Source organism: Cynoglossus semilaevis, chromosome 19 (genome assembly GCF_000523025.1).
Source record: "Cynoglossus semilaevis isolate Cse_v1.0 chromosome 19, Cse_v1.0, whole genome shotgun sequence".
Taxonomy (NCBI): Eukaryota; Metazoa; Chordata; class Actinopteri; order Pleuronectiformes; family Cynoglossidae; genus Cynoglossus; species Cynoglossus semilaevis.
The window spans coordinates 10,306,934-10,319,933 of record NC_024325.1 but is presented as its reverse complement, the minus strand read 5'-3'; the positions used below and the strand labels follow the sequence as shown (position 1 = coordinate 10,319,933).

The window sequence follows — 13,000 nt, the reverse complement described above, 5'->3', positions numbered from 1 at the left end:
ATTTTTTGTCGTTCGTCCTCCTTTCTGTGCCTTTCTGAGTATAACTAGTTTTACAATATAAAATCCCAATACAAAATTGAGTTATGTCTAAATCCCAATTTACAGAACCAGGTCATTAGCTCAAATCTCCAGTGGACTTAAAAAGGTCAGTGGGTTTATGAGACAAGGTCTCTATACAGTCCACCAAACATACACACACTGCTCAGAGAAATGCTGAGATCTCCCGTAATGATGGTTTATGACTGGCCGCCTCTGCGACTCTGTGGCGGCTTGCGGGCGTGCGCTGTAACTGCAGTCTGTCACCACAGGCGGAGGATCGCCAAAATAAAAGGCTTGAGTCATTTTGACGTTGGCATTGTGTGTAATCCAGGATATTTTGGGATTTGGAAATGTTTGTTTGTGAGCTCTGTAAATGTCAGCTGGTGATGACAGGTGTTAGCTGCGGCGACAGCAGTCGTACCGTGTACTCCCTGCACTTTATTAAAGATTAGCCAGTGGAGGAATCTGTCACAGGTCGTCTCCTTTGTCAGCCATCGAACACTCAATCACAGTTTCTCAGTCTGGCTCTTTCATCTCTGTTCTTTACAGATTCTCAGTTTCCAATTAACATTTCCTCGGTGAAGAGAGACCATGATTTCTTGGACCGGGATCTGGTGGAGCCTTTATGTCGGTGAGTGCTTTTACACATCAGTGGAATTGTGAAGAACTACACATCACAGAATCAGTGAAGCAACTGCAGCTTGAAGTAACCGCTCATGTGCACGCACTGACTGACTGTGGTGTCCTCCGACCGTCCCCAAACCACTAATCACTGGTTGTCCGACCCTGACCCTGTCCCCTGCCCAGACACTTAGTCTTTGATCCAGTCACCTCCCCTCCTCACTGCGCTGCTCTGATCTCCCATTCAAAGAGCACAGACCCTAAGGGGGCAAAACACAGGAGGGGTGGAAGAGTGAGGGTAAGAAGTTAGGAGTGAGGAGTGTATTCCAACAGATGTCTTGAACGTCTTCCCACACATTTGATTATCTTCTGTCTGTCTCTTCTTTCTGTCCTGACAGCGTCGACAACCACCGAATAAAATCTTTGTCTTTTCCCCCTATTATTTCTGTTGTTATTAAACTCCTTGAATCCTATTACTCTCCACTACCTCAGTGTTTATTGCACCGGAGGGTGTGGTAATTAGAGCCTTAGTGAGTCCTGACAGATATATATGAGGAGAATGCACATCACCAGGCCTCCTCCGCCGTGTAGACCATATGAGTCTAAATCTATCTATCTGTCCGTTCTTCCGTCCATCCATCTCAGCACCACACATTTATCTTGCTTGGCCCCCAACATAGTCTGTTTTCATTTTCGGTTCAACCGTTGACTGATGGAGTTTGACGCCCCTGGTTTAGTCCTCAGATTACATACTCAAGGTGGCAGTAATGTCTCTTGTTTACGCCAGAGAAGTTCAATTTTGCAGGAACATAGTCATGGTTTGCTCCGTGCTTCAGGAGAAGTACAGGGTTTGGAGACAATAATTTCTCTCTCTGGAGACTCCGCACCTCGAGTGTTTATGTCTCTGATATTTATGTAGCAGCAAACAACAAGTCGTCATCCAGTTTGTATGAGAGGACGGGAAGACTGGAGGCAACAAAGTGGAAATTAGCGTTTCCCTTTGTTCTGTCAGAGGCTGACATCTTGCGGACGAAGGAGATCACAAGTCACACGACGTGTTTTTTACTGTCCTGTCCTAAAAGACCGCAATGCAGACACATTCCTCTCCAGCTGCTGCTCACATCCCTTGAGATGTTGAAGGTGGGTGGGTGGTTTACAGAAGGTGGGTATAGAGAAAACACCGACCCAAACATTCCAGAGTATGGAAGTGAGGGGGGTGGATATGTGTGACAGATGAAGGAAGGAAGGAAGGAGCCAAGTGTGACAGTAGGTGTGGATGAGGCCAAAGGTAAAGGTGATGATCAGGGAAAGGAAATGTTGACAGTGATCCATGATCCGTGATCAACCATGGAAAGAATAAGGGTTTTAAAGGGTGGGATAATGTCCTGTACAGAGAAACAGGCAGTAAACAGGTGTGTTTCCAACCTCCAATCAGTTCAATCTGCTTTGTGTTTCCAGACGTCTAAATACACTGAACAAGTGTGCCTCCATGAAACTGGACGTCAGCCACCCCAAGAAGAAAGTAAGACACTGTGTTTTGAACTTGTTGATAAAACTAGTTGTTTATTGTTTATTTTTACTTTTTACTTTATTTATTATATTTTATTTAAATTGTATTAGAGCTTGTCTGTCGAGAGAAGAGAGAGAGGTTTTCCTTTATATGCGAACACACACACAAACACACACTTTATTTATTATAAATAATAAATAACCAAGTTTGGCATTCCAAATGTTGACTGTTTTACGCAAGCTCCAGTCCATTACTGGTTTATTGTTGCCTCCAAAAGTCATGAATGCATTTGGTTTGCAAAAATGCTGAGTTAGCAGTCAGTGAGTTTGGATCGAAGGCTGAATGAATCTAAAGGTGGGAGAATAAAAATCCACATTCACGAGGTACAGAAACAGACCTCGGACTAGCAACATCTATTAAAACAAACAGAATTATAGCAAAACATTGAATTGAACAGAGTAAATGTTTATAGACACAAATGTTATTTGCTCCGGTTAAACGGACGCTTGGACGTTCTTCATTCAACCACAGGGCGACGACTCTGATGAAGATGACCCATTGGCTATCAGTAAACGCTGGACCTTCGAGTGGAGCAGCCGACGATGGTCTCGTCTGCAGGACTTCCTGATTGATAGCACCAATGAGAGCAGCCCAACAGAACAGGGGGACGGCCTGCGCAGCACTGTGAGCAGTGAGAGCGTGCTGACTGACCTGAGCGAACAGGAGATCACGGAGATCTCCTCTCTGCACAGTGAAGACTCCGCCTCCGCCTTGCCTGACTCCATATCTATGGCCTCCCTTTCTGCTTCCTATCAACCGTCCAGGGAACTCCCACACTACAACTCCCTGCCAATCAAAAGCGGCCACCACGGGCAAGGAGGGCGGAACAAAGCCAAGGAGTTCTTGCGTCGTATGGAGATAGTGCGAACATGGGGGCCGTCGACAAGACGGAAGAGTACAAATCGCAGGCCGCCACTGGTCATCAGTGGACCAGTGCTGCAAGGGGAGGAGCCTCAGGCACTGCAAACGCTTCAGTGCACTCCTATTAACCAATTGGAACCGAGCCCTCAGCACAACCACCAAAACGATAATCACAATTCTTCCGCCACACTCTCTGATGATTGTAAAGACCAGTCAATGGTTATTGTGAGTCCTGGCATTGAGAGAGTGGCAGCCAGTGTTCAAGAGGTGGCTGGTACGAAACCCCGTACTGCCAGCAAGAGAAGCAGCATGTATCTGGAGGATATGGAGCTCCCTTCTCAGGGTAAGAGAACTGAAGGACAGAGCCAGTTTTGCAGGAACCAGTTTCGCTCGTATGAAAATCTCCTCATCCACATCCCCAAAGACCATAAACCAGGCACCTTTCCCAAAGCCCTGTCTATTGAGAGTTTGGCAAATTCCACCAATGACAAAAACAGTGGCTCTCAGACTAAAACCCGAGCCAACAATGGGCCGGCTGAGCAGTGGTCTGATAAACCTCTTTCCAAACCCCTGTGTCCTGGTGCTCCACGGGGCAGCAGGGTGAGTGTGTACGACAACGTGCCAGGCTCCCATTTGTACGCCAGCACAGGAGACCTGCTGGACCTGGAGAAAGAAGACAATCTGTTCCCACACCTGGATGACATCATCCAGCACGTCAGCGGCTTGCAACAAATCGTGGATCACTGGAGCCGCAGCGTGCTGCCAGAAGGTGAGGCAGGGGAGGGGGAGGAGGACGGGGAGGGCCGGACCACTCCCAGTGAAGGCGAGAGAGACGGCGTCTCCCTAAATGACACCGACTCAACAGGGACCAGTCGGGAGAGGCGGGACTCGGGAGTGGGGGCGTCACTGACAAGACCACGGTGAGAAGCTGCTCAAGCTTTTTGTCCATAATAGTTAGCTACCAAATAGAAGACAGAAAAAGTAGCCAAAGAATGTTGGCCAAAAATAGTAAACTGTACTGACAGTCATACTGTATATGTGCAACTTAGATTTATATGAAAGACAACTAAATGTTAGCTTTAGCAAAGGCTAAATACCTAAGCAACAGAGCTAAAATTATTATGAAATAATAAGATAATGCTCACGTAGGATGTTATTGTGATGATATATACGACATCATATCCTACATTTAACATTCAGGATAATTATTTTTGCACCATCTCTGCATTTGTACCTTCTGTTTTTGTAACTTTTAATGTCTTCACTGCATCAAGTGTGTCCTTGTCTTTAAATGTTCATGTCCTCCTCGCCCCAGTCTCCGTTGGCCCAGTTTCAGGACCTCCAATCATCTCAACCAGCCAGCGTCTTCTCTGCAGATCAGTAGCCAATCAGCAGGCCAGCTTAGCCTGTTGCAGAAGTTCTCTCTGCTTCGTCTCACAGCGATCATGGAAAAATACTCGATGTCGAATAAACACGGCTGGACATGGTGAGTACTCAGATTCACTCACCGAGGTTTTCTACCTGGTATGAATCTCATTCCTTTCAGTTCAGATTTTGCTGTTTTGCCATCACTTCTTGATATAAAGAATCTCCTGCTTCATTCTCATTGCTGTTTTGCCCTTTTTACCGACTCAGGAAACACAAGTGCGTCCTTGTTTTGTAAATGGCAATACCTGGTTCTTTTTTATGACCCCCCCAAGGGGAAGTTCTGACCCACATCTTCAAGAAGACACAGCTGATGAAAGACTCAGATGATGCTTCTATCTTCTGCTCTCAGGTCTGTGCCAAAGTTTATGAAGCGCATCAAGGTGCCAGACTACAAAGAGAAGAGTGTGTTTGGTGTTCCCCTGATCGTGCATGTCCAGCGCTGTGGATTTCCGCTCCCCCTGTGTTTACAGCAGGCCCTCAGCCACCTCCGAGCACACTGTCTGGACCAGGTTAGAGAAGCAGTTTTACTAGACTGTTCTAGATCCTGTTTGTTTCATCTCAACTCATCATCTCTTTACTGGCTTTCTCGCTGCCCCATCGCAGGTTGGATTGTTCCGGAAATCTGGCGTCAAGTCCCGTATCCAGGCCTTGAGACAGCAGTGTGAGCTGTGCCCTGACTCCGTAAACTATGAGGACCAGTCTGCCTACGACGTGGCCGACATGGTCAAACAGTTCTTCAGAGACTTGCCTGAGCCGCTGCTCACGAGCAAGCTGGGGGAAACGTTCCTGCACATTTACCAATGTAGGTTGAAACAGCTCGTTTATTTATTCACGTCCAATTTTGAGCCTCTGTTAATCCTGGTTGTTCTTCGACAAATCTCTTCTTCTACTTTGGGTTTTAGCATTAGCTATAAACCATTGAGCTGCATTATTGGCAGCAAATGGCTCTGTGTTCTGTTGCTAACATTTCTATCAGTTTATTTATTTTTCTGTAAGCTGAAATCACCACCAAACACCACTACTACTCATGATTCAGGAACCAGAGACATGATGTAAAAAAGGAGTTCATTTTTGTAGAACTACTGTTTGTATCTCTTTTTTTTCTAAGATGTGTTGGTTTTATACGGGTTTATATTTTTAAATATACACTTCAAGACTGCACCACAGATTTAGCTTCGGCACAGCTGGTGCCTTGTTGATAAATGTTTAATGAAAAACATCCACGGCTTGATTCCCAGCCAGGAATCCCTTCCTTTATCTGTTCTTCTGCTGTGTTGTTTTTGGAACGTTGCCCTTTTTCTCAGATTTTTTTTCATTCCTCTCTAATTCCTCTGGTCTCTAGATGTTCCAAAGGAGCAGAGGCTGCAGGCCGTCAGGGCGGCCATTTTGCTGATGCCGGATGAAAACAGGGAGGTTCTGCAGATGTTGCTCTACTTCCTGCACGACGTCACGTCATTAGTGGAGGAGAACCAGATGACACCGTTGAACCTGGCCGTTTGTTTGGGACCGTCACTCTTCCATCTCAGCATACTGAAGAACGATACGCTGTCGCCAAGGTTCACTGTCCATGTTGACTAATGGTCTTTTATGCTTTTCTTAATTTATGACGAATAAATTGAGTTGTTTTGGATTCTGCTAAATGCACAAATGTAAATTTAATACTAAAAACAGATAAAATAAAAGTATTTGTACTTATGGAATATTAGTAACTATTGAGTTGTCACATAATCTGTGTACCTTTATCTCCAAAATAATAAAAATTAAATCTATGTCAGCATTAAAAAAAATCTGAGAATACACTGAGAAAGTTAAATGTTTTTAAAAACATGTTCTACAATTTATAATATTTTCAGAATTCCAGCAAAATGTCTTAATTCGGATGAAAAGACTTAACTTAACTATCGATATTTAACAAATTCCTTTTCCCCTCTAGGTCAATCCAAAGGAAGTACACCACCGGTCGCCCGGATCAGAAAGATCTGAACGAGAACCTGGCTGCCACTCAGGGCCTGGCCCACATGATCACTGAGTGCCAGCATTTGTTTCAGGTCAGGACTCAACACTTGATGATTCAGAACAACTGACAGTTACTGGAAATGAATGTGATGGCTAATCAAAAAAAGAAAAATCAGGAGAGATGTTCAAGGACACTGTTTAATTGTGTTAAATGAGCTCAGCTCTGAAACTGTATATCACCTTCACCTTGAGAATGTCAGTTTATAGAGTCCAGTATATACTGCTGCTGTCAATGCAAAGGCCCTACGGGACCTGAGAGACCGGGCTTGATTACCAGGTGTTTTTCAGTTTAATGTGATCTAGGTTTTCATACGAGCACAAACAGCTGTGGCTGCTGTTAACACAGAGGAAGTTTAGGTTGAAGAAGAAGAGAGGGAATCGTGAGGGACCGAGAATATAATGTCAAGACCAAACATGAGCCATATGAGCGTGTTTAACGAAAACGCCACATTAGTGCACTATGAGAGTGCCCCCAGCAGTCTAGGCAACTGTACTCTCTGTGCTCTGTGGTACATTATGCTGTTATGGTGGTGTTTAGGTCAGAGCGGATGTGATTCAGTGCATATTCTCTGTGCTGGTTTTCCCCTCAGATCCCAGAGGAGATGGTGACTCAGTCTCGCAACTCCTACATGGAGGCTGAGCTGATGGTTCCGCCGTTGGACGAGCTGTGCAAGGCCCATGAGGAGGATGTGGACGAAGATGTAGAGGAGGAGGATGAGGAAGGATCCTACCATAGCCATGTAGAGAGCCTGATTCAGAACCTGCTCAAAGAAGCCAAAGACAAGAGCAAGAGCTGGGTGTCCCGTTCAGCTACTGACCCCACGGAACTTGCCTTTAAAAAGGTTTTGATTAATCTAGAATAATGATAAAAGATAATACCGATAACAAAAGTCCCACGGATATTATGTCATTTTCTTGAATTTGTGTCTAAGGTGGGAGATGGCAACCCTCTACGGCAGTGGCGAGCGTGTGTGGAGGTCTCAGCTGCACCTAATCAGGTGCTCCAGAGGCTACTGAAAGAGCGCCCCCTGTGGCAGACTAGCCTTCAGCGAGAGAAGGTTCTAGAGACGCTGGATAAACAGACCGATGTTTACCAGTACTCCTGCTATAACATGGCCCCTCAACCTGACTGTGACTACGTGGTACTAAGGTGAGGGTCTTCAAAGCTGTTCAATCATCCTGCCTCGAGCAAGAGAACGAACCACTCATCCACTGTGTGGCCCTCAAACCTTTATTGAGTTTTTAAAAGTTTTGTTAAAGTTATGTTATTTATTGAGAAAGTTTTGTTAAAGTTATGTTATTTATTGAATTTATTTATCTGATCTGTTTCATAAAGAGAAAATAGATTTGTGTTTCTTTTCAAAACACGGTTGAGAAAAACATCATATTTTTATAAATACTTAATGACCTAAGTTCAGAAATCTGAATATTTTCTTGTAGTTTAGTTTTATCTAAAAAAAAGTATTTTTCGAGATCAGAGCCAAATATTTTTTATTAAAAGTTTGCAGTGAGAAGTAGCTTGCCTGATTGACTGATTTTAATCAAATAGCCTAGAGAAAATATTTTATAAACAGAAACTTATATAATATATATTTATATTATATATATTCCCATAATACTTTTATTTAATAATTATAATAAACAATAATTTCAGTACTTTATTTAAATATTAAATAATTTTAAAATAATTTTACTCATAGATTTTTTCCTTCTTGACCCTCAGGTCTTGGCGTGCGGACCTGCCCAAAGGCTGTTGCGCACTGGTGTGTGTGTCTGTAGAGCACGACGACAGCCCACGCATGGGAGCAGTGAGGGGCGTTGTGCTGGAGTCCCAGTACCTCCTGGAACCCTGTGGTACAGAGAGGACCAGGCTGACACACATCTCCAGAGTCGACCTCAGGTCCGACCCATTTTCAGACGTTGTCTCTGTGAAGCTTTTAAATCTGCATTGTCAAAAAACTAATGTACTGTGTTTGTGAAATTTCGGTGACAGGGGGAGGTCTCCAGAATGGTACAACAAAGCGTATGGCCACTTGTGTGTGAATGAAGCCCAGAGGATTCGTTCTTCTTTTATTCCTCTGGAACACACAAGCATCGAAGCCAAGACGTGAATCCCAGAAAATGAGCCCTAACCTCAGGCTACGCTGCCGGAGCAGGCAGCCCTGAGAACCAGAGGCGGAGGAGAAGAATCCATCATGTCTTTCCATGCTGCTGAGCCACTGAGCTTTACTGTACCATACTGTACCGACACACACACAAACACAGTGAAGAGATTTAACCTAATTCTACACATCAAACAAAGGATTTCATATTTATTTCTATCACAGAACAACCTGTTGTTTTTTAATGTCATTTCCTTACATTGGCTCGTATGCATTTAGATTTTAAATACATCCAAGGCAGCCATGAATCAACGAGCGGATGATGCTCTTTCAACCACAAGGTCATAGGTCAGATTACATCTGTGCATCAACTTCCTGTGAGTCTCTCAGTACTTCATTTTGTGCTGTTAAAAGCCAGAAAAATGAAGGAAGGTTGTTTTTTGCAGGTCACCTGTTTAGAAATCTGTGCCAAAAAGATTGCTGTACTCCAGAAGAAGACAGAAACATACAGAGATGCTTCTCAAGTCACCCACGAAAAGGAAGGAAATGGACAGGGTGAGGATGAGGATGTTTGTTAGTGGTGGATTAACAATGTATTTGATAATACGCTGTGGTTTTAATTATTTTAAGGATAGCTTTTGGGAAACGAGTTATTACTTAGTATGAAGGAGTGGGCAAGGATCGTTCTTTGGCGCCATCTACAGGATAACAAGAATATCAGGTGACGGCAGTTGGGTCACCTTTTTCTGGTCGGCTTTAAAGGCTTTTTTTGCAATTTTTTCTTTCACATATCTTGCCATAAATTATAAAGGAATATAAATGAAAGTCATTTGGCAGTTTTTACAGACTGTTGTTTTTTTTTCAGGGTCAAAGATAAAGGCACTGATGAACCTTTTTCCAGGTCAGATGAGTTCATTGTTCACGTTGAGGGGTTTTTTTTCACATCAAAGGTGTTATCTCAGAGGTAGGGTGTGCAAGAATTTCCCATAAAAAATATGCAGTTTCAGTTTGTTTGCATTAACCCCATTTTGAGTCACTAAGGGTGTATGGTGGTGGTCTGGTCTACTAGGAAACTGTTTGTGTTTTGTTTTTTTCAGAATTTCTTTCTCCTTTTGTGAGAGGTTAGGACACCTCTGAGTCCAAATGTTTAGCTGTTGATATGATATGTAACGACTCGAGTAAAGTAGAACGAAGCTACTGTAGAAGGAGAGGTGGGGGAGGGCTGGGATCAGTCCATGAGGAGAGCAGGCCTTTGTAAGTTTTCAATCTCTAAATACCTATGAAATGATAAAATAAACAGTTGGTTACATACAATTTTAAGATAGACAGAGGCAGGGATGTTGTCAAAATTGTTATTTATGATTAAAGTTCATCAGATAAACAATCCCGAGTCTCCATCACAAACACAATATTTGTTTGACTAAGATCTAGTGTGAGGTTTAGAATAAGAATGTTGTACCTAAAAGATGTATTCTTGAATACTCTACTTTCTGATATCTGAACTCTATTACTATCAAATCCACTTTTTTTACTTGAAAATTAGAAAAGTTAGTATTAGGTTTGTCAATGCCACGGGAGAAACGTCAACAAACCACAAGCATCTTGGGAAGATAATTATCTACGGTCATTAAGTGATTAATTTATTAATAAACTGGACATTCTTACATATCATTTTTTTTAAAGCATGCACTTAATCAGTATGGAGTTTCCTACATTTACTGTAAACACACGTCGTTACTTGTTCGTTACTACTACGCCGTACTTGCTTTAAAATAAGCGGGCCTTGTCATGGGAATGACCACGACCAGTACATTATTGGTACAGGACGGCACAGCGTTGTGAGAGCGTTTGTTGTACAATGAGCTACACATGGGATATGGACGTTGACTCGATTCTCTGTTTAAACTTAGTGTTAAAATGTATCTAAATGGAAAACAAAAACATTTTAAAGTTATTATCGCCAGTACACCTCTGTATATAATATCACTGTATTTTTGCTGTCATGTTATACAATGTCTAAGACATGTGACCATTTCACTGCTTCTGGGAAGCTTGATATTTTGCATGTGTGGGTGTGTACATGGAAGTACCTGTGTATCTGTACTTGGGATGCACAGTACAGCCACATGTAGTTACTGAATACGTCTGACGCTCTCTGTGCTGTTCCAGCAGATCCACCTTCATCGCTTTTCAGGGTCTTCCTATCATATTGATATGCTGAAATGTGAACTCTTCCACACAGTGTTCCACTATAGCAGCCTCTAGCTTCCTCTGCCTTGGCTTTTTTTTTTAGTTGTGTCCTGGCCAGAAGCAGTGTTGCTATAGTGTTGCTATGATACAGTATCTCTATGATGCCACCGAAATCCTCTGTGGATACCACACGCTGGAGAAACAATGGCAGTGTGTGTGGGTGAGCATGTTTGTGTGTGTATGAGAGAGAAGGAAAGGCAAACAGCTCAGTGTGTGTGTGTGTGTGTGTGTGTGTGTGTGGGTGGGTGTAACTATGACATGAGCCCTTTGCAAAGTGGCCCCAATTAGAGCTGAACAGATGATCTATGTTTGGTTATTTCTGACAAAAGTGACAGACAATATAATTTTTGTTTGTAAAAAGAATAAAAATATTAAGAAATATTTCAACAGCTGTCTTTCATCAGTGGGCGTTTTATATAGCTGATAATACCAAGTACATATCCATTAAACTAACTTAAAACATACATCAACTTACAGGTGAACCGTTAATTTTTTTGTTTGTTTTCCCACGTCCCGTTAGGGAATCCTTAGAGGGAAGCCACGGTACAGGTAAGATTTTTGAATAAATTCTTTCTTTAAGTTGGAATATGAATGGAGAACGTACAACTTCACTGACGATATGTTGCTATTTTTGACACTGTACCTTTAATGACACATTGTATAATATCAAAAATAGTTGTCCTGTGCTCGTTTGTCCACAGGGTGTCGCTGTAGCACTGTCGGGGCCTGAAGGTCATGAATGAATGTGAGAGTATGCAACAGAAAATACATTTGGATGATTGAATGAACGAACAGTCATCCGAGCATCAGCGGGTTCTCCCCGTGGACGTTTTAACTCCTCTGTGTCCTCTCAGTGGATGAATGGAAGAAACGTGAACCGGTGCAGCTCGGATCAATACTCAATCTCATTTACCTACTTAGCTGTGTTAGATGAGGACACTGACAGAGGACGATGGAGGCACTGGGACACAGACGCAGAGTCTCTGCTCGGTTTGCGACAACATAGAATCATCTGAAACGTGGGAGGTTTTAACGTCTGCCTCATTGAACGAGTCAGTGACGTTATTGGGAGTAGTGTACACTGAATGTCAATGAGCCTGTGAACCCCGGGGGGGGGGGGTACAGCACTGTAGTGCTACTCTGTGGTCTCTGAGAAATGAGGGACATTATGTTACAAATGACTCTGTGGAGAACTGAAGGGATTAGTGTTCAGGTGAATCAACCATTGATCCTCCCCCCACCTCACCCCCACCTCACCCCACCCCCTTCCTCTCTATTTAAGCTCTGGGAGATGGAGTGTGTTCATTTGTGGAGTGCTGGCCACTGACTAATCATATCACTGAGGTGGTTAATGATCTTTGTACAAACATGCATCTGCATGTCACGTGATGGTGCTGACTCTCAGTCTTAATATTCCATATTTGTACAGTGACTAGTGACTCTGCAAAATCACCTGAGTGAGACCTCTTTTGGGGACAATTGGAAGAACATGGCCAACACTGACTAGTCACAGGGTAGCTGTGCGTCACTCACGATTAATCATGATTAACTTTGTTCCCCTGTATATTGCTGGAACAGAAATATAAATAACAGCAGGTATCTGTTTGTATTTATGATTATTCCAAATTGCGAAATTATTTTCATAGAAAAATGTTTTATGGAAAAATGATGCACAAGTATAACTCAAAACAACTCTATTGTGATACTGGAGTTCAGTCATTACTGACAACTTGACCAGCGGCTTGTGAAATTAGTTTCTTTCAAAATGTCCAAGCCCCCGTCCTCAACAATATTACTCACATATTATCACGTGTCCCTGACTCAAACAGCATTGATCAATTTCTGTTCATTTTTGCGCAGTGTAACCAATTTCTAGGAGGCTTTTTCCTCCCTCATAAATGAACAATCTTTAAATCAAAGCAAACATTACATTTTTAACCAAACTTGAAGGAAAACCTGTTGAATGTATGTAAAGCCTTGCAACAGGCTTTGATCTGACTTCCCAGAAACTGAAAGAACATTTTAAAGGACCTCAATTTCACGAGGCAAAGAAACAGGCTGTGAACTGGTGTAAAAACATCCCCGGGAATTTGTGCTCTGACTAAAATGGAGA

General features: G+C 42.9%; 1 protein-coding gene across 14 annotated transcripts in view; it reads left to right on the top strand.

The window, feature by feature from the left end:
- Positions 1-11,274, top strand: part of stard13a (StAR related lipid transfer domain containing 13a) — a 48,835-nt gene extending 37,561 nt beyond the window's left edge. For 13 of the 14 annotated variants that reach the window (XM_025065793.1, XM_025065791.1, XM_017041752.2 and 10 more), the window contains 12 exons: positions 589-670; positions 2,119-2,182; positions 2,702-4,011; positions 4,407-4,577; positions 4,869-5,028; positions 5,123-5,321; positions 5,862-6,075; positions 6,453-6,567; positions 7,126-7,377; positions 7,468-7,685; positions 8,259-8,435; positions 8,529-11,274. In XM_025065793.1, coding sequence (XP_024921561.1) covers positions 589-670; positions 2,119-2,182; positions 2,702-4,011; positions 4,407-4,577; positions 4,869-5,028; positions 5,123-5,321; positions 5,862-6,075; positions 6,453-6,567; positions 7,126-7,377; positions 7,468-7,685; positions 8,259-8,435; positions 8,529-8,646 — 3,080 coding nt within the window. In that variant the 3' untranslated portion in view covers positions 8,647-11,274. The remainder of the gene's footprint in view (positions 1-588; positions 671-2,118; positions 2,183-2,701; positions 4,012-4,406; positions 4,578-4,868; positions 5,029-5,122; positions 5,322-5,861; positions 6,076-6,452; positions 6,568-7,125; positions 7,378-7,467; positions 7,686-8,258; positions 8,436-8,528) is intronic. The other variant, XR_001761629.2, reaches the window with a different exon arrangement.
- Positions 11,275-13,000: the final 1,726 nt, after the last annotated feature.